This window comes from Equus caballus, chromosome 1 (genome assembly GCF_041296265.1).
Source record: "Equus caballus isolate H_3958 breed thoroughbred chromosome 1, TB-T2T, whole genome shotgun sequence".
NCBI classification, from domain to species: domain Eukaryota; kingdom Metazoa; phylum Chordata; class Mammalia; order Perissodactyla; family Equidae; genus Equus; species Equus caballus.
Window position 1 is genome coordinate 154727263 of NC_091684.1, and position 27339 is coordinate 154754601.

At 35.3% G+C, this 27339-nt stretch overlaps 1 protein-coding gene across 2 annotated transcripts in view; it reads left to right on the top strand.

The window, feature by feature from the left end:
* Positions 1-1190: 1190 nt before the first annotated feature.
* MYEF2 (myelin expression factor 2) overlaps positions 1191-27339 on the top strand; it is a 31247-nt gene continuing 5098 nt past the window's right edge. The window contains exons 1-16 of one of the 2 annotated variants that reach the window (XM_023617945.2): positions 1191-1529; positions 6470-6678; positions 7911-7963; positions 9207-9214; positions 9318-9411; positions 13232-13423; positions 14112-14265; positions 14816-14865; positions 14983-15046; positions 20209-20310; positions 21774-21824; positions 22125-22193; positions 22497-22595; positions 22932-23003; positions 24728-24936; positions 25016-25067. In XM_023617945.2, coding sequence (XP_023473713.1) covers positions 1369-1529; positions 6470-6678; positions 7911-7963; positions 9207-9214; positions 9318-9411; positions 13232-13423; positions 14112-14265; positions 14816-14865; positions 14983-15046; positions 20209-20310; positions 21774-21824; positions 22125-22193; positions 22497-22595; positions 22932-23003; positions 24728-24936; positions 25016-25067 — 1639 coding nt within the window. In that variant the 5' untranslated portion in view covers positions 1191-1368. The remainder of the gene's footprint in view (positions 1530-6469; positions 6679-7910; positions 7964-9206; positions 9215-9317; positions 9412-13231; positions 13424-14111; positions 14266-14815; positions 14866-14982; positions 15047-20208; positions 20311-21773; positions 21825-22124; positions 22194-22496; positions 22596-22931; positions 23004-24727; positions 24937-25015; positions 25068-27339) is intronic. The other variant, XM_023617950.2, reaches the window with a different exon arrangement.

Here is a 27339-nt window from a genome sequence, read left to right on the forward strand (position 1 = left end):
CAGCTTTTCTGTGTGGAAATCCAGTGCCCTTTCTGCTACTCCAAACACCAAGTCTTGGGATTGACTGAGGAGAAACAATTTATGCAGCAACTACAATAGCATGTGTTGTGTTTATGAAACAATGTCAGTAGCACCCTAAACCACAGTATTTTACTAAGTGTATTCATCCTGATTACAACTGCTCTGACTTTTGTATGTGTGTGTTTGATGAAGTAGCTCAACTCTTCCGGCACAGGATCGCATATTTTATGGTATTTTTTTGTTGAGGGCAGAAACCTACATATTGAAATATCAAAGAATGGGGAAATTGAGGAAATTATGTTATTAGTTTCAAATGAAAAGAAACATTTGAGAAGGTCTTTGAACTTTTCAACCAAAAAAGGTTATTTCAATGTTAAACATTATTGTACTCAAGAGTTGGGAGTTGATAAAGTTTAATGGGTTTCTTTTTCATACTTAGGGGAAACATCTATGACTACATTTTAAAACTCCATAGGTAATTAAATTTGTTTGAGAGCCTATAACTGCTTCAAATATAATTTCCCTCAGCATATAATAAACACAACCAAAACCCAAAATGTCCATTATTAGCCAATCTAGCAGAAGATTTTTTATGAAAATTATAGATTCTGCTCATTGATTGTTGCCTGGAGAATTAAAAAACTTTAGTCTTCCTTTTGCAAGCTGATAGCTGAGTTCTAAGCTAAGCCTCATTCTCAAGAACAACCAGAACTCAAAGAAATTCAAAGCCATTCATTTTGGTGAATTGCAACCAGTCATCAATAACTATTTATTGAATGTCCACAGGGTGCCTAGGCATTGAAGTGGCAAGTCATTTATTTGTATTATTCAAAGGATTTCTAATGGAAATCTAAGGATTTGTAGATGTCTTTAAAGACGCAAAGTGTTGCGTGCCTCTCTAATTTAAACTGCCCCTACATGGAAGGAGTTGAATAGTGAGTTTCAGAGCTCTAGGGGTTTCTAACACCCAGAGACGACTTTTGTAAGCGAAGACCCCATTGGGTGCCATGCGACCAGCGGGCCGGTGGTCAGAACATGGCTCCACCAGGGACTTCTGGGCAATTCAGGCCCTCCCGGGCTGGAGCAGGGCCGACGGCGGCAATGGCAGCCCTGACCCGCCACCCCTTCGCTCCCCTCCTGTCCCCTCCCCCCCGCACTCCCACCCCTCCACACCCTGCTCGTACAGTCTCCCAGTCTCCCAGCCCCGACCGGTTCTCGCGAGATCCGGGCAACTGAGCGCTCGGGGCCTTTTCAAATCGGGATCCGTTACCGCTTCCCCGGCCGCCGCCATTGTCGCGCTCGGAGCCCCTCAGCGCAGGCGGCCGAGGCGCAGGCAGCGGCGGCGGGATGGCGGACGCCGAGAAGCCCGAGGTGCTCCGGGCCGCTGGCGACGACAGCCCGCATCAGCAGCCCGCCGAGCCGCCGGGCGAGCCGCGGCGAGAACCGCACCCCCCGGAGCCGGAGAAGCAGCCGCCGCCGCACAGCAGCAGCTCCAATGGCGTTAAAATGTATTGTCTTTTCCTCGGGGGCCCGGGGGAGGCGGAGGGCGGGGAGTCGGCCTGGGGGCGAGGCCGGGCCGGGCCTCGGGGAAGGGTCACCGCCCCCGGGCCGTGGCGGCGGCAGGAGCAGGTGCAGCCGGGCCGCTCCTGGGCCCGCGGAACCGGGGTGCGGGCCGGGGGTCCCCTCCCCGACTTCCAGCCCGAGAACGCCGGGGTACCCCCTCTCCCCTGGCTTCGGCTGGAGAACGTTTGAGCAAAGCTCGGCGGCCGCCACGGTTTACGATAAGATGGTCCCGCTGTGAAAGACCAGTAGTTAGTGTCCATCACTAGGGAGTATCTAGGGATGACATCATCGGACATTTCCTCCTTAAGCACCCAGAACGGATCGGAGAGGAAGGTCCTCCCAGCTCCCGGCCTCCTTCTGAGCTTTACAAGTTCAGTGTTTTGTGGTTGTTTTCTAAAGTAGATAATCATTTCCCAACTGATATATACCAGGCGGAAGTTTAATAATGTGCTGTTAGACCGAAGCCATTGTGTTCCTCTCGAATTGGCGAGGTACTTTAATAAAAGGGAAATATGCGTGGTGCCTAACCGCCCCCCCCCCCCCCCAATGTTTGTCAGCCATGCAGGCTATTTTTAAAAAACGCAGTATGATGGTAGGTTCTTAATTTTAGTATCATGATAAAATAAGATTTTTTTTAATTAAAGAAAATCCACTACTTTTAAGATTGCGGCTATCAGTGCCTATAAAGAATCTAGTCGACTCGAATTCCTAATAATTTCTAGTGTAAGGAAATGTTATGCTGTCCTTTGTTCTGTTATGGGGGGGATATGCAGTCAGGCATTTATTTTCATATGCCCAGCTCTTTAAACCTGAAGTTGAAAGTAGGTTAATAATTTAGTGAAAATATCCTTTTCCTTCACTCAATTATGCCTCAGAGTAGAAATCAGTGAACATATGCTCACATTAAAATAGGAAAGGGAAATATCATTCTTACTTTTGTATAAAAATGTTTGTAAAAGGATGGTAAGACCTGGACCAGTCTATGTGAGAGTTGATTGCAGATAAGGTGGCTCTCCCAGCTGGTTTATGACACTCTTGCTCTTAATTGGGTTTGAGTAGAATAGGCAGCATCTTCCAGGCAGAATAGAGGTGCAGGTTTATGAGATTCGATCTCAGTGGACTGTGCTCCTGGGTGGAAAGTGATGCACTTCGGTAACTGAGGAACCAGAAAGTGAGCGAAGCACTTTCTGCCGTGCCCACCAAAATGTGGGCTTTCAGGGATTTAGCATCATAGATACGAATGAAAACCACTGGATTGATAAACTTAAAATATGTGCTTTTTATTTATGTCTAAACGTGAGTCTGCACCCTTTTCTCCCGAACAAATAGTACAGCCTTGAATTACAGAGAGAAGCCCTACTATACTTGGGTATGATTAGTGTAATAATGTAGTGTCTTTACAGGTGAAGCTGGTATCTAAAAGTCTCCATCAGGTCTAAAAGTCTCTAATCCCTTTTAAAGTCTCTTTGTGGTTTAGCTAGATGGAGAAGACAGAGGTGGGAAAAGAATTTCTTTCGTTTCTAATTGAGGGAGAGGAAAATAAAAGGTGAAGAAATTAAGAAATGTTACTAGTAAATACAAATGCAGATTCTTTTCATATTGCTTACAATTTGTCTCTCTCCCTCTTCTTTTCTCAGAAGTTAAGAGGCCAATTTACTCACAGGGGTTTTTTGTACTATCTGTTCTGTAAGAACACATAATGGTCCAGCACAGGCCACTCACTGAATAACTAGGTACATTTACCTCTCTCACCCTAACAACCTTCTTTTGATCCTGTGAACCAACTGGAATAGTTAACAACCCAAAATGTAAACCTTGAGTTGATTACCATATGTTTTTAATGATAAGAATTCATAGACATGATAAAAATTGCCAAATATTGCCTTAAAACATATATTGCTTAGAAGTCAACACAGTGCCACTTGTTATCAGGATTGAAGTGACTTGTGTTGAGGTTAATCCATAGTCGTTCAGGATGGAGACTACCATGTCTTATCTTTGTATGCCCAATGCCTTATACTTAAAGAGGCCCGGTAAATATTTGTTTAAGAAATGCAGAAGTGAACTTTTAGGATCATGAAACTCATATACAGAGGATTTAGTTGGCATGTTCACATCCTTTGACAAGAAATTAAAGATTTTTCCCTAGGTCTAGTCCTTTATGCCAAAATGGTATACTAACTCCTTTTCTTAAGTGGATAGCGGGAAAAATAGCAGTATTTTTTATAGCTCTTCCTTATTCATATGTGGTATAGTAACATCTTGGAGTACATGACATTAGGGTACTTGTATAAAATATTAAGCATTGGCGCAAGGTGAGGTGGTTGAAGTAGAATAGTGTTTTTTTTAAGCATATTAGGAGTAAAGAATGAAACTGGGCTTAATTTTGGATCTCATTCTGTAACATTATGCTTTTTTAAGTGATAAATTATGTTTACTCATTTGATGTTGGATATTGATGTTTCAGAAATATATGTTATTTGGGTAGACATAATTTAGTCTTGAGTAGGTAATGTTTTTGTGAATTAGAATAGTCACAGTATTTCAAGTGCATTAACAGGGTGGTTTTCCTAAATGAATGGTTTGGGAATTATTACATGGAATTCTAGATATAGTGTCAATATTTTAATGTTATGTAGCATCATTTCCCTAAGGGTTTTCATGTGTATTTTTACTGTCTCTTCCACAGTGTATTTATGACATAGAAAGAGTTCAGAAATTGAGTAATTATAGTTTCTTAATAGTCAGACCATACCTCTAACCACTAAACTGATCTGCCTTCCATAGATAATTTATGCATTGTACGTGAGCAGTTTATCTTTAAGATGCCACTAATTGGGGAAAGCTGGAAAAAATTGCTCTTTCTGGTCATCCTTTGAGTAAATATTTTAAAGAGGGTATCCTACATAATATTACTGCTTTTTAATGGAATTGTCAGATGGTTGTAAGCAAATGCTTACAACATCTGTGTAAGAAGAGAGGGACATAGCGATTACTTCAGACCTTTGGGCAATTTTGACGCCTGGTTTCATCCAGGAAGAAAATAGGCAGGGGAAAAGGGTATTTAGCTAGAGCCCATATAGAGGTCTTCTCACCTGAACAGAGACTTAGTTATTTTAAAAACATTCATTGAATTCAGCCTTCTATGTCAATGGGTTCTCTTGGGGATTAAAAAGAAGGGTTTATTCTTGTATCTACTATACCCAGAAACCAGAGAAAAGGCCTCTGTGCCTTTTGGCTCCTTGTTGCCATTTTCAGTGCTCGCTGCCACTCTGTTCAGACAGGTAGGTTCTTGAGAGATCACTTCCAGGCTGTGCCATTTCTGATGAGGGAAGATGTTTGGCAGTGAAGGTGTCCCTGTCAAGGTCTGAAAAGGTGGTAAAGCAAGTTTGGCCCTAATGTCTCTGTCTTGATTTTAGCAGTTTTTCTGGCAGACAGCAGCACCATCTGTGCTCAGATGAGTATGGGTTCTTAATTGACCGTTCATTCGAAAATTAATATTTATGGAGAGCATGTCATGTGCGGTTATCATGTGAGATGCTGCTGATAGCAACACAGATAGTTTTTGTTCTTACAGAGTTTTACATACTGTGTTTATGGCTGTGTTGTTACCTGTGCAGAAAAGTAGTGTCTAAAAAGTTCAGTATATCCTGGAACGAGTGACTACAGCAAGAGGTGTATGTGGTGCGCTGCAATGTGGAGATTCCCACAGTCGCTTGGCTCAGAAGATAATTTAGAGCCTGGATAAGGAAACCTAGTTGGTTGTCAGAATAATCCAGGAAGCTTTAAAAGGTTTGAATTCCTGAATGTCATTCCCAGAGCTTTTTGTTACTATATGTCTGTGAAAAATTGCCTTAAGATCAAAGTTTTAATTAGTTGTTAATTCACTAGAGTAATTAGTGATTTAAAATAAACCTATTGTTACTTCTGTAAAAAAAGGTTCCTTTTGACAAGTAAATTGTATTTTAAAATAGATATCGAGATTTTTATTTATGGGATTTACTTTAAGTATATGCTTAGATTTTATGGGTGGTTAGTGGATAGCATCATATACTTGCATTGTGCTTACAGTCTTACAAATTAAATATTTTTCTAGTTAGGGCCTCATTAAAAAGTAGATTTATAAAATCCTGGTTCACAGTACGTTTAAGTACTGCTTCCCCCCTTCACCTCACCCCTCCTTTATAGGTAATAGGCACTAATATAATGGCATGACTCTATGAAGTACTCTATCCTAGCTTATAGCTTAAAACGCAGAAAATGTTGAGCATGAAAATAGTAGGATACTATATCAGTTTTCTGTTTATCAAAATTGGGAATAGAAAAAACTTACGAGAGTCGTATGGGAGTGTATACATAAATAGCTACTACTATGTATTTTAATTATGTTTTTAAGCAGTGGAGGAGAAAAGTTCTGGAAAGAAACCATTAATGTTTGAGATAAACTTTTTCAGGGTATCATTTTGTAAATTAGGTTTTTTAGAGTTCTGAATGGGGCCCAGAAAGTTAATTCTCCATTAAAGGTGGCAGTTTTACATACTGTAGGAATAAAATTGCTGGTTTTCCCGTCTTGTTGGGTTCTAATACCATTTATTAAGTATTGTGATGGGAAAAACTGGGTGATTATTTGGATGCTGCAGCTATTTAATATGGAAAAAATGGAGGGCTGTTAAGTGAGAAGTTGGTCATAAGCCCAAATCCTTGCTTTGAAATGGCATTGGATAATTTCAGAGCCAGCGGCTGACTCTCCAGCTGCTTTGCCGAGGTCTAACTTAGTGGAGAGTTTTGTAAAATAAGGTGGTAAATATGAAATATTTAATGTAGACTTCCATTGTTAGAAGCATGACTGAGGTTTTCTTTTTGTTGTTTTGTTTTTAATTCATAGAGAGAATAATGAATCAGTGAAAGAAGAGAAATCTGAATTAAAAGAAAAGTCTACAGGAAATAAGAAGGCTAATAGATTTCATCCTTATTCAAAAGACAAGAATTCGGGCACTGGAGAAAAGAAGGGTCCAAATCGTAACAGAGTTTTTATTAGCAACATTCCCTATGACATGAAATGGCAAGCTATTAAAGATCTAATGAGAGAAAAAGGTAACCAGCTCTGATAAACCCACTGTTGGATAATCTTCATGTAGAGGGGCTGGGGGGAGCTAAGCAAACTTTTATTCCTCTGAGCCACACAGCCTCAAAAAATGGATTTTTATTTTGTTTCTTGACACATGAATTAATCTTTTCCTCTTCTTTCACTTGACACCATTTCCTTACAAGGTAGTATGGATAAATGAAGTGGTTTTTTTTTGCCATTTTAGTGGGATAGTAGCGAGCCAGCATGTGCATGCCACCAAGAATTTTGTTTAAAGTGATTGCTTTGCCTAGTTGAAGTTTTTATAGATTTTTATATAGGACTGTTGCATTAGTTAAGCAATACATTTAGTGTGTTAAAGTATGAATAATAAGGTCTGATTATTTTTTTTCCAAAAGCTGTTTTGTTATTATCTTGGTGGAGTCTGGAATCCGGCTGTGGAATTCATTTTGTTTGCATTGTCATGAATGCCATGATGCTGTCTCTGCAGTTCTATATTAAAATTGCGTCACTGCTGTTGCAGTTTTGTTTTCAGAATAACCTGAAAACCCTTATTTTATATTCATGGTTGGTTTTGGGGAAAAATAATTTCAATATTTGATCTTGTAAAAGTTAGTTTTGTTATCTCTTGAAAAATTGAGTTTCAACAGTCCTGCAAACTATGTACTTGGCTTTGAGGCTGATTCTTTCTAATAAATAAAAAAAATTGCCTTGGTGTATCTGTTGTAAGGTGACAACTATTTGATTGGTTTTATTCATTGACTCTATTTAGAAAGTGTGTGGCTTGCTGTGAAGCATGACTTGTAAATTTAGTTTACTGATGGCAAACATGATTGAAGACATTCAGGTAGAAAGTCACCTTAAAACAGCTGTTGTGTGTAGGCGACTAAAGTTATTTGAAAAGTGTTAATGTTGATGTTTTTAATATGATAGGCTAAGGGACCATTTGTATGTATATGTGCATTTGTTCACCAACTATATCATGCTGGCCAAAATATGATCTGTAGTATGAATTAGGTTAATATGGTTGTTAGCTTTTTTAGAGAATGTGGATGATGTACATTTCTGAAAATTAGTTAAATTTACATAGCCATTGACAGGAGGTATGTTGGTCTGGTTTTGATTGTTGGTGAATAATAGGTGCTTTTCTGTAGAGTTGTGCACAGGTGTGCAGTAAAGCAAGATATTGGTGTTTAAATGTATTGTTTCTTGGTATCTTCCTTTTGTATGTCTTATGTAGTTGGTGAGGTTACATACGTGGAGCTCTTTAAGGATGCGGAAGGAAAATCAAGGGTAAGTGCTGTGGGCGATAATCTGCTTGAGGTTTAAAAGTTCCTCAGCAGTTTACTTTTTGTATAATACTTGTACCAGTTTTTGGAAACTTAAGTTTCATTTTGTTTTACTTTATTATGCAAGATTTGAGGCTTTATACTAGCAAGTCTGACACTTATTCAAACCAAACCAGCTACCTGGAAGGGATGGGTTTTGTAAATGCTCATAAAAGGCATTCACTTTTCTAATGCTCTAAGGTAATGCTTCTTCTTAGCCAATAGATTTTAATATAGGATTTTTTTGTTGTGTTTTGATGTCTTCAAGGATATTTTAAAAGTCTCTGAATTGACAATATTCCCTAAGAGTTCTATGAGAGGCCTATAGCTTAAAGGTGTTAATTCAGAATGTATGTTTGAAACTTACGCTGACGAGCTTAATTTGGTAGGCTGCAGGACCACATAAGAGGCAGTGCTCTGCCCAATTGGTACGAAGGACATTGATGATTAAATCGACATAGAAGGAATTGGTTGATAGTAGATACTGATTTTTAACAAGAAAGCAATGTACTGAAGAATGCAATGGAAGGCTTTTAACAGTGTTTAATTATATTAGCAAAAACCAGTTGGATGTATGAAAAATAAAAACTTTTGTCATTACATTCAAATAGCACTTTGAACAGGAGTAATGAAAAAGAATTGTTTAAAAAATGATTCTACAGATTTGTTTCTCTAGCATAGGTGGTTTTTTTACATACTTAAAGCTGGATGCTGTTAAATTGTGTGCAGCCAGTTTTCTCTAACAGAGAACTTTGTTAAAAATGAGGTTAATGTTTCCTATTTTGCTTTTAATAAGATTAAAATATACATTAAAAACTATTTGTGCATAATAATACAGCTTTCAGCAATGTTTGTAACAATGTAAGGATAGGTATAGTGTAGCCTTCAATTATTTCCTTGAATTACTTTTGATTGAATTTTTGCAATTACATTACTTTAGTTTTAACTTAAAGAAGAGTCATCTAAAAGTAAAAATGTGCTCCAAGCTTGTTAAATGCTGGATTCTACTATCTTAAATACATAGATTTAAAAATTTACAGAAAATTTGTGGTCACTTGCCTGTTATGTTCTGGAGATATAAAGACAAAAAATGATTGTATTATTGATTGCTTTTGATGACTTAAATGTTAGAATCTACCATTAACTTTGTCTACTGATCTAAAACTTTTTTTCTTTTGCATATATTGACAAAATCTACCTGGATATAGGGTTGTGGGTAAGAATTTTTTTTAAGTATCTTAAGTCAAATTTAAACTTCTGATTGGAAAAAAAGAAATCTTAGTACATAAACATTTCCTATAAATTTTTTCCCCATTAAGTGTGGTGGAATTTAAAGATGAAGAATTTGTAAAGAAAGCATTAGAAACTATGAACAAATATGATCTTAGTGGAAGACCCCTGAATATTAAAGAGGTAAGATTTCTTATATTGGAATAATTTAAACCTTTGAATATAACAACATGTTTTCTTTGGATTTTCATCTTTGGTAATGTATTTATCTAACAACAACATTTTTTTTTTTTTTTTTAGCATAGATGCTTATTAAAGCATTATATAATGATGGTAGTTTTGCTTGTACATGATTTCCTATTTGCCCTTAAACAGTTATCCTATATATTTGATTTGTTCCAAGTTATTATAAGCAGAGGTACATGATTTAAAAAACTTTCAGGACACAGAAATTTAAAGATGACACACTTTAGGTGCTGATTTTATTTGGTATAGACATTTCCAGTTTTTAGATTATGTTTAATTTGAGAAATATAGTGGATATTCTTGTATTTGATAATTAAAGGTTGCTTAATAATACAAATACCTTAGGGATTTGAATAAAATTGATACTCACTTTTAATAAAATTTACCTGAAACTGTGCCAGAATGAATTTAAGAAAAGTTATGGGGCTGGCCCAGTGGCACAGTGGTTAAGTTCACATGTTCCGCTTCGGCGGCCTGGGGTTCACTGGTTCAGATCCCGGGTGCGGACATGGCACCGCTTGGCAAGCCATGCTGTGGTAGGCGTCCCATATATAAACTAGAGGAGGTTGAGCACGGATGTTAGCTTAGGGCCAGTCTTCCTCAGCAAAAAGAGGAGGATTGGCAGCAGTTAGCTCAGGGTTAATCTTCCTCAAAAACAAAAGAAAGAAAAGTTATAAATCTGTTAGTAAAATATATAAGTGGAACTTGGAAACCCCTAAAATGGAGATGTTTCCTTTGTATGGAATTGTAGTAGTATAAATATGTTGACAAAAGAATAATCAGAAGATACATAAAAGAATTATTTACAGTTAAATGTAATTGACTTTGGAAATGATTAGCTTAAATAGTAGCCATTTTCATGTCTTCTTTTAGTTCATGTTGTTAATCTTATCTGAATAGTTTGATCACAGATCACTTTTGCATATATCCTTGCTAAAGCTGGTGTTAAAAAAGGTTAGAGGATGTAACTTTGGGACCCAGAAGAGTCTTCACCAACGTGGGTGCAAATCATTGGTAGTAGAGCAGCACTGTCAGTCACATATAACTTAGTGATGATAGTGATTTGAATCTAGGCTCTATCACTTTCTAGCTGTGTGACTTATTCTTTAAACCTCAGTAATTATAATATTACTACTGATAACACTCATCCAGTAGAGTTTTTATGAGGATTAAATGAGGTACATGGTAAAGGACTCAGGCTCTGAAATCAGAGAATCTGTGTGACCCAGGACAAATTACTTAACCTCTCTATTTCCTTGTTTCCTAATCACTAAAATGGGAATACTACTGGGAATACTACTAGAATCTATCTGATAATGTTTTAAGGACTCAGAGTTAATAGAGGTAAAACATTTAATAAATGTTAGCTATTTGTTGTAATTGTGATACTATTATATAAAGCACATAGCATAGTGCTCAAAATATTATAACCACATAATAAATAGTAGCTGTAATAATAATTGTGATTGTTGTTTCCTGTCCAAGGTGGGAATGTTACTGGTTGTTCATCTTTTGTTCCTGCGTATGAGGTGACAATAGCTTAAAATAGAGGCAATGCTACCAACAAATAAACTATCCCAAAACCATTTATTGGAGTCAGCTTCTGAATTCCTCTAGTTCTGCTTGAGCCTTAGGATTTGTTTACTTATTTTAAATATTTTGACGAGAAAGTGAGAATTAGTAGAGAAAGTTTAGAGTGTTGTGGTCTGTGCCAGCCATTTATTGGTAGTTTTTATGCATAAGCCAGGACCAGTGTTCCAGGAATGTGTTGATATCCTAATAATTTCCTATAAGGGTGACATTTGTAGAACAGCCACCATTTTGGGAAATTATTATTTTAAGGATTATGATTTTCTGTTTTATATTTCCTGTTCCTCTTCAAAAAACAAGTATTCTAGATTCTCATTGTCTTTTTTTTTTTTTAAATTGTAAAAAACGTTTATTGGATGCTAAAGGCCATGCCCATGTTTTTTGTGTTCTTCTAAGTTTTAGTACTTTATAGATCCTTAGTAATAATTAGGAGACCCTAGAATAGACTTATGTGATCCAAGGTGATATAGGATACTTCCATTTTTAACTTTTTTAAAAGAAAAAAATGGTTGAGTTTGGCCTAGCTAAATGATGTTCCTTATTCAATTAACTTCTTTGGATTAATATCATAAAGGTCCCTTTTCTGGGAATATCTGATTTACAAATGAGTGGCTGAGGTTAATGCTGAGAACTATTAGTTAGAGTCTAAAGAAAAATATATTTCCAGTGTTTCTTAACAGGTATTAGAATTGCATTTTTTCATTTAATTAAATGGGGATTAGTAGCAGTTGTAAACTTATTATAGGCTCTCCAATAGCAATAGCACGTAGTCACTGGCAGGCTGACATCCAAGGGGAAAAGAGGAATAAAAACCATGTTACGTAGTAGGTAATTTGTTTTATATAAATTGTATTTTATATATGCTTTATATATTCTATATGTATATGTGTATGTATATTTTTTTGTGTATATATATTTATATATATTTTTCATACCCATAAAACGACAAATCAAAACATAGCAGTATGCTTTCTTAATGTTAAGACTGTTAAGGACAAACAACGTAATTATCTTAATAGTTCATGAAGCATCTCCCCTTCTGTGTCTTCCTCCTTCCTCCATAGGTAACCACTATCCTAAATTTTGTGTTTGTGTAAGTTTTTGAAACCTTGGACCCGAAGCATATATTATTTATTGACTTAAAGGTTTTATAGCATTCTTCAAAACATTTCTTTTCTTCTGTGGTTCTTTTTTTCCTTCATGGTCAAGAAATACATTGGAAGCCAGAATACCTTTATTCTTGCCCTCACTCTTTCACCTTTTGTTCTCCCAGCCTTCCTAGAGAATTTGTTAAAGTCATCGACCTTTATTTTTGTTAGTATTCCCAGACTGAGGCCAGCAAATAGAGTTGATGGTTACGCTTATCGTAATCATTTGGTATTGCAGATGATAGTGTATAAGTGTGTTACATGGTTTTTTGTTTGTTTTTTCCATTCCGTGTAATAAGATAGTGAGAAATACGTTTAAACTTGCTTTTTTGGTTTTGTTTAAAGGTAGAATATTTCTCTTGTAAAGTTAATGAACTAAAAATGCAATGTTTAGTCTCATTCTTTACTTGGACACTTAGCTTTCTTTATCTCCCCTCTCCCTCCGTCTCAGATCATAATCGCTATTGAGGGAGGAAAGAGGTTAGAAGGTGGATAATTGTATTTTGTTCAGGAACATAATTTATACATTTATAATAGTTCCCCTGTACCCCAGTATTCCTGGGTCTTATAACAGTCTCTTCACGTTGAAAAGCTTTCAATTAGTCTGAATTTGGCATTGCATTGGGCATCTGCTGGTGAAAATTCACCATTACTGCATTTTGAAAAGACAAGTCACAGTAAGTATTTTGTTCCTCTTTGATGTATATGTATATTTATGTTGGTGTGCCATATACTTGTACACTAGTGTGAGGGCAAAAGTAAACTAATTTCAAGTTCTTAAGTGACTTTAGTGATTGGAAAGAGGTGTTTAATTGACATCCCTGGAGACTGAAATCTTTTGTCTGTCTGCAGGTTTTTATGGGACGGAATTCTCTGGATGAGAAAAAAAAGTTCACCCTTCAAGAGGGCCAATAATTTGAGCCAGATGGGATAGCTACTGTAGAATTTGAAGTTGTTGTTTTAATGATATAGACTTACTGATGTATCTGGTGGCATTTAATGTTCAATGTGTGTTGTAGGATCCTGATGGAGAAAATGCTCGTAGGGCATTGCAACGAACAGGAGGATCATTTCCAGGAGGACATGTACCTGATATGGGATCAGGGTTGATGAATTTACCACCTTCCATTCTCAATAATCCAAACATTCCTCCTGAGGTTATCAGTAATTTGCAGGCTGGTAGACTTGGTTCCACAATTTTTGTTGCTAATGTAAGTTTAAGCTTTAGTTTGAATTTTTATCATTCAGATATTTAGTTCTAATTGTGAGATTATTTAATTAGATGAATGGGTTATAGATTTATAGAACGTTTTGCTTATTTTTAACTAAAGTAAGCAAAACAGTAATTATTGTAAAAACCCCAATTTAAGTCTGTATATATAAGGTTAGAGTGTAAATACAAGTTGCTACGATTTTTTAAAAGAGAGCTGTGGATTTTATAAACACTTAAGCAGTTCTTGAAATCACTTACTTTTATTGTGTGTGATTTTTGTTTATATTGGTAAATGGAGTTCTTTCTTTAGCTTTGATATTTGTGAATGTGCACGTCGTAGTTGGTTTATTTGTTCTAAGCTTCCAAAAGTCAGTAATATCAACCATACTTTCCAAAATCTGAATTTCAGTAAAAATAAACGTGCAAGTTTCAAATGTGCCAAGCAGGATTGAGCAGTTGACAGACTGTTTTGGGAATTAAAAAAAATTAAGGATGAGGAACAATGTGGATTGTAGCTTAACTGATTTTAAACAGCTTAAGATGTTTTTAGTTGAATGCTCTTGATACACTGTTTAACAAGACTTATAGTTTTTTATAGTGTTGAGAGTTTAGAAAAGATTTGTTTGTATTATTTATAAATGGGGAAGGGGTTTATTAGGTATGTAACTATATAATTTTATGTTAAGCTTGACTTCAAAGTTGGTTGGAAGAAGCTAAAGGAAGTGTTCAGCATAGCTGGAACTGTAAAGCGGGCAGATATTAAAGAAGACAAAGATGGCAAGAGCAGAGGAATGGGCACAGTCACTTTTGAACAAGCAATTGAAGCAGTTCAAGCAATTTGTATCCTGATTTACACTTGAGCATTATTTAATGAGGTTGAAGAAGGTTGATACCATGTTGTGGGGGTCATGGAATTTAAGGATGGCTTAGAAATGTGTGTTAGACTTTAGTCTCCAGCACATAAAACCTTTACTATGTCCAAGTACTAAAGTCACTCTTAAAACTTGAATTAGCTGTGTTGTACAGGCCTGATATGAACATTTTCTACTTTCTCTCCCTACCGCAACTAATTGTATGTATACATGCTGTTGACAGTTATGTAATCCATTGTACATTAAAGCAATTGCTTTAAAAGAAGCCTTGTTAATTTTCTTGTTTCAATGGTTGAATTAAAAGGTTGTGTTTTATTTATAAAATAAAAATATAAAGCAAAGAATTGAAGATTTTTCTTTGAGTATATGGAAGAGACTAATACGAATAAGTAAAATATTAAAGGTATTGATTAAAATATTGGAGTTAGCCTGACTCTAAATAAGATTATTAAAAATGTGTTGTGTTCAAGCATAATTTTATAGTCACGTTAACTGGCTTTCCTTGACTGAACCAACAGCTATGTTCAATGGGCAGTTTTTGTTTGATAGACCTATGCATGTGAAAATGGTGAGTTCCTACATATCACTTCAACCCTCCAACCTTCAAATCTTTTATCTGCTCTCCTCTATGTTACAGCTCTTTTTACTTATATATTAACCATATAATAAACTTTTTTGCAATTAGGATGACAAGTCTGTCCCTCATGAAGACTACCGTTCACATGATAGTAAAACACCACAATTACCCCGTAAGTAAAAGCTGTTGTTAGACTTCTTTTTCAATTGCATTATATGCTAAGCAAAACTCTTTATTTTTGTGCCTACATCCCAGGTTGCCCACAGTTTAGGGTTAGTTTGAAATTGTGGGGATAGTTTGGCATGATTGTTTAGGAAGACTGAGAAGATAAATATGTCCCATTTTTTCCCTTTTTGGTAGTTTTTCCTGATTATAAAAGCAGTATATACTAAAAACTTTGGTGCATTCACGCACAGAGGGAGGAGAAAAGTCCTTATAATTTTAGCACCCACGAGTAACCGCCATTGTAATATTTTTGTTTTTTTCTTCTAGTCTTCTGTGTATATTTTTTATGTAGTTGAGCACTACCATATAAATAATTTTGTATTTTTTTAACATTAGAGTATAAGCATTATTCCATGTTGAAAATTCTTTCTAAGTTTTTTATTTTTTAAAAGATTGGCACCTGAGCTAACAACTGTTGCCAACCTTCTTTTTTTTCCTGCTTTTCCTCCCTAAATTCTCCCAATACATAGTTGTGTATTTAGTTGTGGGTCCTCCTAGTTGTGGCGTGTGGGTTCGCCACCTCAGTGTGGCCTGACGAGTGGTGCCATGTCTGCACCCAGGATCTGAACCAGCGAAACCGTGGGCCGCCGAAGCGGAGTGCACGAACTTAACCACTTGGCGATGGGGCCAGCCCCACCAAGTATTTTTATTGGCTGTATAATAGTCTATCATATGGGTGTTCCATAACTACTTCACTGTTATGTATATTTAGGTGTTTTAACTTTTTTTCCTTTAATCACCAACGGAACAATTCATGTCTTTTTTATACAAATCTTTGTTATGCTTTTGGTTATTCCCTTCAGGTAGATATCCTGAAGTAGATTTGTGGATTCTCAGGTGTGTTCATTGATCAGTATTATCAAATTGTTTTCCAAAGGATTGTAAAACAACAATGTAATGTACTTAACATCTGTGTCTCAATGCCGCATCTGCAAAATGAGGATGATAATAGTACCTACTTCATGGGGTTGGCATGAGTATTGCGTGAATTAATATATATACAGCACTTAGAACAGTTCTGGTATAATGTAAACATTCAATAAATGCTAGCTCTTGTTCTTACTATTTTAGTCTACCTTCTCTGGTTATCATTAAAGTTTTTTAATCATAAACTATTTTAAATACACAGACAAAAATAAAATTACTCATGTAGCTGTTATAGGCCATATTTGTTTTAGGTGATTTTTCTTTAAAATAAAATCTTACAGTTAATATTGAGATTCTCCCACCCCCTGCCCACCTCCCACCAGATGCCTTACCCAGATAAAACAACTTATGAATACATTTATGTTTTAATAATCTGACTACAATTTATATATCCATAAACATTATCTGGAATTGTTTTGCTGGATTTAAAATTTGGTGTGAGTGACATCATATTGTATATAGTAGTCTGCAACTTGCTCTTTTCGAGATTCATTTATGTTGATAGATGTGGCTCTAGTTCCTTCATTTTAACTGCTAATACCATATTTTATATATTTTCTTGTTTTTTAAGTTATTCTAATTTTTTGTTACTAGGAAGAACACTAAGTTGGGGAGTATTCTTTTTCTATTGGAATGACCTCTTCTCTCAATGTTTGCTAGAAATTACTTGTAAAACTGTCTGACCTGGGTGTATTGTTTGGGGCAAGATTTTTAACTACTGATTGTTCGTATTTTCTGTTGATTCTTGAGTCAGTTTTGGTAATTTCTATTTTTCTAAAAATTTTACTGTTTCTGTCCATTTTCAGATTTATTAACATAAAGTAATCTCTCTTAAATTTTTACCACATCTGTAGTTCTGTTTTCTTTTAAATTCTGAAGATTTGCAATTTCTCTTTCTTTCTTGGTCAGTTTTGGTTAGAGATTTGTCAGTTTTATTAGTACTTCCAAAGAAGCGAATTTTGTTTTCTCTGTTTTAATTTCTGCTCTTTGCTTTGTTATTTTCTTCTCTCTGTTTCTTTGGGTTCAGTCTCTTATTTCTGTCCTAACTCCCTAAGTGGAAAGTTTACCTCACTAATTTGCATACTCTCTTTTCTACTATAAGTAGTTATGACTATAAATTTAGCTGCTGTATACAGGATTTACTATGGAGTATTTTTATTGTGATTTAGTTTTTATTAAATTACCATTATGATTTTTTTCTTAAGCCATGTATTTTTGAATTTCCGCATGTATTTTTTTCCTTATTTCTAACTCAGCAGTGTGGTCAGAGAAGACGGTCTATATGATTGTGGTTCTTTGGAATTAATTTGGACTTTGCATTATGGCCTAAAATGTGGCATGTTTTTATAAATATTCCAGGTGTGTTTGCTGAGTGCAGTGTTCTTTATAAGTCCATTAAATCAAATTTATTAATCATCTAAATTGTCTCATGGATCTACTAATAATTTTCTCTGCTTGTGCTATCAATTACTGAGAAATATATAAGGTAAAATCTCTCACTAGAATGGTGGGTTTGTCTGTTTTTTCTTTAAATATTTTGAATCTAATTTACTAAGTGCATCCAAGTTTTTGGAACGGATATATTTTCCTAGTGAATCAAAATGTTATCATTATAGAGTGATTTTATTTTTAGTAACCACCTTTAAGTCTTTTGTGTAATATTAATGTAGATACAATAGCTTTGTTTTGTTTATTCACATTCCTTGATTTATTTGGATTAATTCTAATTATCTTATTTTGTCTTCTGTTTTTCTACTTTTTACAAATGTTTATTTTTCTTCTCTCTTGCTTTCTCTTTTAGTGGTTATCATGGATATTTTTTATATGTTTATATAAAGTCTGAAGTTAATGTAATTGTTATTTTTCCTTTTTTGTTATTGAAGAAAATTAGCCCTGTGCTAACATCTGTTATCTTTTTTTGCTTGAGGAGGATTAGCCCTGAGCTAACATCTGTGCCAGTCTGTCTTCACCCTATATGTGGGTCACTGCCACAGCATGGCTGATGAGCTTGTAGGTTCATGCCCAGGATCCAAACCCAGGCCACCGGAGTAGAGAGCGCTGAACTTAAGCACTTTTCCATGGGGCTGGCCCAATATAGTTATTTTTTCAGTCTGTAGTATAGTGACCTTTGAGTGCTTTAATTCTAATCTCCTATTCAGTTGTATGCTTTTATTGCTCAGTGTTTTAGTTCTGTATTGTTTTTTTAATCCCACAAGTTAGGCATTAGTATTACTTACCATTTTTGTGTCTCATCTTTTCTCTGATTTTACAGACCCTGGCACTAATTTTTTCTCCTAAAGCATATATGTTGAAAGCTCTTTCAACGAGGATCTGTTGTTAGTAAATTCTCTCAATTTTGGTTTGGCCATAAATGTCTTCAAAGATAGTTTTCCTGGTTAGTTTGAGATCAATAGTTATTTTCTTTCAGTGCTTTGAAAATATTCCACAGTCTTCTGGCTTCCATTGTTGCCGTTAAGTTAGCTATCACTTGAATTTTCTTTCCTTATAGATGAGCTGTGCTTTCCATGTCACTGATTTTTAAGATCTTTGTCTTGGAGATGCCGTTTTACTGCAGTGTATGTGTGGATTCTGTTAGGGGTTTTGCAGTTTGAGAATTCAGTTTTTCAAAATAAATTTTGGAAAATTCTCAGCTCATGTGTCTTTAAATATTGCCCTTTCTCCCTTTATAGGGCAGTCCTTTACCGCCTCCACCAAGTTTACCTTATCACTCAGGGTGTCATCTTTCAAGGTCCCGGCTTTGTGTATGGACTTCCAATTTCCTTTTCTACTATTAATAATACTCTTCTATTTATTTAAATAAAAATATATCTCTGTTATATTTATACTTCTTTTGTATCTGTTCTTTTTGAGATTTACAATTTTATATGCTCATCTCTATTAAGGTATGATATGAACTCTAATACTTTGACGGAATCAGTTTGTTGTTTTAGTTAAGTTAATCATTATTAACCTCCCCACTTTTTCTTTCTCCCTTTTTCCCTCCCTTTCTTTGCTCAAATTGATATAACTTGGCAAATGGGAGCCTCCTCATTTTCTGTGCCTCTGATATTCTTACTTTTTGGTAAAAACAGGATTTCCCAGATCCATGAAGATTTTTCTTGTTTTAAGACATGAGATTGGCCTACTTTCAAGGAGTCCTGGTTCCTTTTAGTAAAGAATGATATTAAAAATGAAAATATGAGTGCTAGGTGTGGACATGAGCATTGCTGATAGTAAAATGTGCTGTTGCTTTCAGTTGGACCATTTTTAGGGACTAAGCTGAAAAAAGGTATCCTTTTTTTTTTTTACTAGATCACGTTGATCTTTCCAATTTAACACAACATGCTTCTGTACTCTATCTTAAAAAAGAAAGAAAAGTATTTCATTTTCTCACCCCCTGTCACTTATTAAATGCTACATTGACTACCAAGAACTTTAAAACCATACTCCGATTTAGCAGAATAAAACAGTTCCCATTCAAATGTTAATTAGTTCTACTGTCTTAGGGTCATCAAATTATCTTCTAAAAGTCTATTTTCAATGAATTTAGTTTATTTTAAGAGAGGTAGTAAAAAGAATACTGGATTTAGAGACAGAAGACTTAAACTCTAGCCATAGCTTAATCACATAGCTAAATGGCATCGGACAGGTAACTTAAGGTCTCAAGAATTTCCCATGATGGATAATAGATTTGAAAACACTTAAGGTGCCATATAAATGTAAATAGATGTCTAAATGATCAAACTGGTTAATGTAACATTTGCTATATTTGTTATATTTTCATGCTCGTTGACTTTTTAGTTTGATTTGAACCATCTTAAAAGTAATTCTTAGATTTTAAGTGGTTCTGCAAATTTAAGTAAGATTCTCGTTTTCAGATATGTATACCATTTATAAAGTGATAGAGTGTTTTTCAAAATCCTCTTGTGATTTCATTAGTCCTTTTCAATATCCCTTTAACTGGGATATAAGATAGACCTGCTTCATAAAACACTTCTCCTTAATAAGGAATATTATAGTGAGGCTTCAGTGTGCTGCATTCCATTGAAAACAAGAACCAGTGCTCTTATTTACAAATCTGACACATTGTAGAAATACCACTACAGCCATACAGCTTTTAAAAAGAATTAGGGCCAGTTTATCATCTATGAGTTGGTAATATTCTTCTTCTTTGTATTTTAGGTGGTCTTGGAGGCATTGGAATGGGACTTGGTCCAGGTGGACAGCCTATTAGTGCCAGCCAGCTGAACATAGGAGGGGTAATGGGAAATTTAGGTCCCAGTGGTGAGTATTCTAGCTGGCTTATTTCTTTGTAAGTGATACATTTGCTAGATTATAAAGCTTACATTTACTAGTTTGTAATAATGTTTAAAGGACTCTATTTTATAGTTGAATATTTAGGATGTTACTTCAGTCTGAAAAAGGAATGAAACCTTGGTAGCAGAGAACATGAAAGAAGATGGGCAAAGGTCAGGACGGTTCCTGTGAGGCCAGCTGTGTTGTAGCTAGCCTTTTAGTATTTTGGATTTTAAAACGTCTTTGAGGCAGAGGGAGAATGTTCAACATAGCGCCTTATGTATCATGGATCTACAGTATTTGTGGAATGGCTGAAATGCTACCTTATCATAAGCAATTTAAATTTGTATATCTAGCTGGGAAGGTAGCTTTTCAGATAGCTATTTGGCTCTTTGTCTCTGCTAACTTAGAGTTTATCTTTGAAGATTGGTTTTTAAATTTTTTGGTTTCGGAACCCTTTTATACTCTTAAAATTTGTTGAGAACCCCAAAGGGCTTTTGTTTGTATTTGTCAATATTTACTGTATTAAAAATTAAAACTTAGAAATTTAAAAAATATTTACATATTTATTTAAAATACCAATAATAAACCCATTATCTGTTAACGTAAATATAATTTTTAAGAAAATAAATTGTATTTTCCAATACAAAAAACTTAGTGAAAAGAGTGGCATTGTTTTACCTTTTTTGTAGATGTCTTTAATGTTTGGCTTAATGCTTCTGCATTCAGTTTATGATATCATACATCATGTAGTTTCTGGAAAATCCCACCTTATACTAACAAGAGAATGAAAGTAAAACAGTTAAATAAAATAGTATTATCTGATGAATGAAATAGTTTTGACCTATTGGACTGTCAAGGATCCTGAGACCATACTTTGAGAACTGCTGTTTTAATTGATGGACTAGTAAATGCTATCAGATTCCTATTTTTGTTGAGATGTTATAGCCACTTTAAATTTTGAGGGTTGTTATGGTAACCACTTTGAGCCAAACAGATGGAAATTTTCTCCCTTACTCTTAGACCTTCCACCCTCCTAAACACATGCTAGTTTTATTCTTTGATTTTTTACTGCTCTCTTAGCTGCCATATTTAGAGGAGTCCTTCCTTTCTGACCTGATCTCTAAATCTGCTATAGTGATATTTGTGTATCTGTGCTAAAAAAAAAATGAATGATTACCTAGTCTTGAATATTCTCTAACTGAATGTGAGTGTGCCCAGTGAATTTTGTTGTCTTGTCTAATGAATATTCAAAGAGAGTTTTTTGAAGGCTCATGATCAGACAACTACTATGGCATAGCACTGTAAACCGTCCCACCTGTGCCTCATTGCTTCTCTTGTGTTCCATTGTGACTAGACCAGTGGTATCTATTTTGCTGTATTGCATTATGTCATTCTTTAGTCATAAAAATAAGATTTACTGAAAGTATATACTGTATATTTTATTTGAGGTATGGGAATGGATGGTCCAGGTTTTGGAGGAATGAATAGAATTGGAGGAGGTATGTATAAGCATTTGTTTTTTTGTATGATGTACCCATCACCATTTTTAGTAAATTAGAAACTGCGTTGAGAATTTCAAGGGAAAAAAAAGTCATGGTTTATTGTTGGCTCGTGTCCTAAAGGCTGCTAGCAGAAATTGAGCCTGGTACATACTTAAGGGATATGGAAGGTGATGTGTTAAGAAGCAGCTACAGAAGGTAGGGTGGATGGAGAGCTTTCTGGTGAGACTTAACATTCACAAGATGTACCTTTAAACTGTACAACTGACAATCATCTCAAAATTAATGTTTATTTCATAGGAATTGGGTTTGGTGGTCTGGAAGCAATGAATAGCATGGGAGGATTTGGAGGAGTTGGCCGAATGGGAGGTAGGTAAATGTATACAGTAGGATGTGTATTCTACATTTAGTTTTCCCTATTGTTAAAATTTCCCACTTCACTAAGGAATGGGTACTAGGTGTCTTTAGAGGGCATACGGGCACTGGGGAATAGGACCAGGCACGGTGGGACTGGGGATCTATGTGGCGTGTGAGGTAAGTTGGGTAAATCACAGATATCTTTTGTATTTTTGACTTTTGCTGTCTTTTCACTTTAGTTTCAGTATGTTCCTAAATGGATTACCATGTATTAATGTACTTGAAAAGGGTTAATTTTTTGCATGATCTTTTCAGAGCTGTACCGTGGTGCAATGACTAGTAGCATGGAGAGAGATTTTGGACGTGGTGATATTGGACTAAATCGAGGCTTTGGAGAGTCCTTTGGTAGACTTGGTAGGGCTGGCTGCATACTTTTCCTTTTCTTTTTGCAGGTTATATTTTTCAAATTTATTTTTCAAATATATTTTTCGTAACCTTTTGTTTCTCTCTCTTTTTTGCTGAAAAATTGGAAATTTATCATGTTTCACACAATTTATTACTTGAAAGAAAACACTTCAGGGATTTTAATGTACTAGCTCGCTTTTTCATTATCTTACATATTCAAACCCTCTTTCTAGAAGACTTTATACTTTTCAGTTACTGTACATCATATGAGAGCATAGTATCTTGGGAATTTTAAAGTGTGATTATTTAAATTAATTAGTATATTATCTTTCCATCCTTGTTTAGGCAGTGCAATGATTGGAGGGTTTGCAGGAAGAATAGGAGCTTCTAACATGGGTCCAGTAGGATCTGGAATAAGTAGGTTTAAATTTTACTAGAATTTATTCAGTAATATTTGAGTGCTTGCAAAAGACTCTGCAAGAGTAGTTATTGTAGTATAGTTAATACTCTGTTCTTATATGTTAATGTATCTTGTCATAATTTAGAGAAACTTTGATAGTTATTGAGCTTTTCTGTTTGATCACTGTTTGAAATTTCTGAACTAACTTTAAATTTTACTTCTCTGACATTTGTAAACTAACAGCAGAGTATGTTAACTGTCAGCCAATTCAAGAACCTCCTTTCCAACTGAGGAATCTGGGAATTTCTCTGACCATGTGTCAGGAATAACTCTTGCTTTAGCACCAACTTTGTTTCCCTGCTTATTCTCTACAACTGCTATTGGTGACTAGCTTATTTCATCTGTGAACATCTTGTGTCTTTTGGTGGACACAGGTGAATTGCCCCAGGCACCACACTTCTGGAGACCCCCTGAGATTGAGGGCTAAGGTTGAAAGAGGTGCTTATTTCCTTTCCTCCTAAACCTTTTCTGTGATAGAATCGAGTAGTTGCCAGATCTCCCATGTTTTGCCACTTGCACATTTTGGGCCTTATATTAAGCCTTTGACCTCAATACAGAGCCTTGTCTCTCTGAGTTCTCCATGCTTTATTAATTTCCTTTAACTGATTGAAATCTCACAAATAGGAAACACAGCCTACTTGAACTATTCTAAGAATGAATTCAAAAATCCTGTCAGCTAAAGATACTTACTTGCATTGTACCTTGCTTGTCATTTTATTTCTTCTCTTCATCATCTTTTCAGCCTTGGCCATTTTCCTGTTAGTCATAACTTCCCTACCTTCCTTTTTCACCTCAGTATTAACACTTCTGTTTCCCTAATTTTATAGTTGTTATTCAAAGAGAGCCAATTTGAGGGTGATGTTAATTTTTAGAATTTCTATGTCTGGGGATATTAGGTATGATAAAAAAGGATAAGTTTTGAGAATGAGTAGAATTGAAATAACGGGGACTCACTGCATAAGATTGCAGTGGGTATGTGCTGTAAGCTAAATTCTCAAGCTCTGGCTAAAGGGATGTGATTCCATTTTTTCTTGTTATCTCCACAAGTTCTGTATAATATTGAGATTAAAGTTAGGTTTTTCTGTTATTGAAAATTGAGTTGATATGAAAAGAGAAATTGTATGTGAAACAGAAGATACTGAGGTGAAAGTAAGCTAGGAAAAGAATATTATGATAAGAGCAACAGTTGATTTCTCGGAGTTGTAATAATTTGAATTGACTTCATATATCTTTGTTCTAGCAGTTATTAAGCTGGAATTATTAAAAAGTAAGAATGAGGATAAAAGCTACTATGACATTAATGTATAAAGTAATTAATAGAAAGTTTATATAATTTATATGATGTGTTTTAGGATCAGAATATAATTTTATAGAAATGTATATGTATAATGTATTTACATAGTGACTAGAATTAACAGATTCACTTAGCCATTAACATTCAACTAACCGGATGTATACCAAATTAAATTCTGTTCCTTGGAAGATTGTTATATTGTATGTGTGAAAATAATTTTATGGTTATATATGTTCTAATTACATAAATGAATTAATTTTTCTTCTCCTTTCTTTTTCAAAAATGATTCTCTTCCCTCCTCTTTCTCTCCTTCTTCTTCCTACTCCTTTTCCGTCTGTTTTTAAAACAAAAACTCCCAAACCCTCGCTCCCTTTCCTGAAAATCCAGGTGGTGGAATGGGTGGCATGAACAGTGTGACTGGAGGAATGGGCATGGGACTGGATCGGATGAGTTCCAGCTTTGATAGAATGGGACCAGGTATAGGAGCTATCCTGGAGAGGAGCATCGATATGGACCGAGGATTTCTAACAGGCCCAATGGGAAGTGGAATGAGAGAGAGAATAGGCTCCAAAGGCAACCAGATCTTTGTCAGAAATGTAAGCAACTAAATGCAAAGTATACTTAAAATTATTTTTTTCCTTATATATCTGTTACTAATACCTTTTTTCATTCTAGCTGCCTTTTGACTTGACTTGGCAGAAACTAAAAGAGAAATTCAGTCAGTGTGGTAAGTATGCCAATGACTGCAGATATGTTGATACTGATTATGGAGGAAAAATTGATTTTAAACTTTTAAACACTGTGTTTAGACTTTGACCTGTTCAGATGCTTGTTCCTGGATAGTATGATTGGTCTAATTTCATTTCAGATAAATGAATTACTTTGCTATTGTCTAACTTAGAGAAGTGCAAAGTACTACTAAATAAGATTTGAAGTAGAGCCTGTCATTGTCTCCTATGGATAAAGAAAGGGCTTCTTTTAATACATGATTGTTAACAAGTTCATGTATTTTCATTGCTTGCATTTAAAAAGATTTTTTTTCTGTGGGAAATATTAATGAATGGTATATTTATTTCCTTTTTTATAATGTAGTGCAGTGCACTGTCAACATGACCCAATGAAATACTGACATCCAAACGATATGGAGTTAATAGATGGGACGCATTCTGTACACTCTATTGCCTCTCCAACACAGGAAACTTAGCTGATAGCATAGAACCCACTGCCAGGAATGCCTTAGACAGGTACATTCTGGGGGCCCTTCTGATTCTTTTATGAACTGTTCTTGGCTATAAGGATACTACCTATACCACCTTAATATGTTCATTAGGTCTGTAGAAGATTAGGTGGTTTATTACTTTTGAAAGAGGGCCTTTTTTGTGATGATGAAAGAATTAGTGTGAGTGGAACAAAGTAACAGATTTCCTGCAAGTGTTTTTCTGCTACTGCATAGTATCCTAGAGACTATAATCACAATAGTAAGCTATATAGGTGACGTATAATAATGAAAAAAGGATAAAGTGGTACATTCAGCCTTTGAGAGTTAATGTAAAGTTAAGAGTATTGGGAATATATCTTTAATTTTTTGAGATCCTGAAGGGGATAAGTTTAGTATTCTCCCACAGAAGTAGCCTTTGTGGCCACTATCACAAAGTGATAGTGATCAATGTGGATACTATTATCTATGGTAGTCTTTGTAGGAATAAGATCTATCAGAATGAGCATTTGGCCATGAATCCCGTAGACTTATGGAGGAATGGATATATTGGTGCCGTAGTGAAACATGTCGGATGAGGAGCGTGGCAGCAAGTATAGATAATCCCTTTTGTTTCAGTGGGAAAAAAAAGTCTCCAAATGAGATATGATATTATTTTAAAAAGTAGAAATGAAACAGGATAAACGACAAAGTGGGGCAAGCAAATGACATTGATGAAAATGTGACCAATATTGACTAACTGTTCTTTATCCTATGTAGGCAGATTTCCTTTTGAGGTCAGATATGAGCAAGGCTTGCGGCAAACTTGAGGTCTTTTAGTGGGCTTCTTGTTGGAGTGGCATTGTTTTGACAGAAAGACATCAGCAATTCAGACATTTCCTGAAAGGAGAAAATAGTATCCAAATCTATGTTTAAAAATTTTGTACAACATTTTAGCCAATAAAATAAAATAGTTAAATTACCATTTTTTGGTGTTAAACTCTATTCTTATGTTTCTTTTTGATCAGTCTATAGTTATATCATGAGATAATGATTTTTGTTTTTCTTCTCAATTCTAGTTGTAAAAGCTTCTGACTTTTAGGTTTGTATTAAGATAATACCATACTTAAAAAATTCCCTACCGTCTTCCTGTTTTTACCTTGAACTGCATTGATGGGAAAGAAAACAAGTTATGATAATGTAGGATTAAGTGTTGAGCGATTGACTACTATGGAAATTATCTGGCCTGTATGAACTGAACCATCCATTTTTGTGTTACATCGTTTTATTTATTTATTTTTAAATTGTAGAATTTTTCTTTCTTAGTATGGGAAGTTTCTTTTTAACCTGCTTCGAGCCAGTTATGGCCTCTTTTGCAGTAAAAGGCAGTTTTTTGTTGTTGTTTTTTTCCCCTGAGCCCAAGGTAAGTAGGTATATTCTCTTGGTTGTTTTAGTAAAAGAGTCTAGTGATACCCCATGCATCTTCCCCAGATAATATCTGCCAGTAAATGGCACACCAGCAAGCCTTCTGCTTATTAAATGTCTATAGTGGTTAACTGTCCTTAATGGCACAATTACAAAGGCTGAGGAAATGTTGTATTATGAGTAATATGACCCTCAATACAACATTTCCTCAGCCTTTATAATTCAGGAAAAAAGGTGTTCAGATATCCTCAAATATAACAAGGTGAGAAGTAAGAGAATATAATAAAATAGATCTCTTCTTATCCTGCTCTATGTGATTGCTTAGTAATGTGCATTTTTAAGAAGGCTAAGTATAAATAAATTAACTGACCCATTCAGA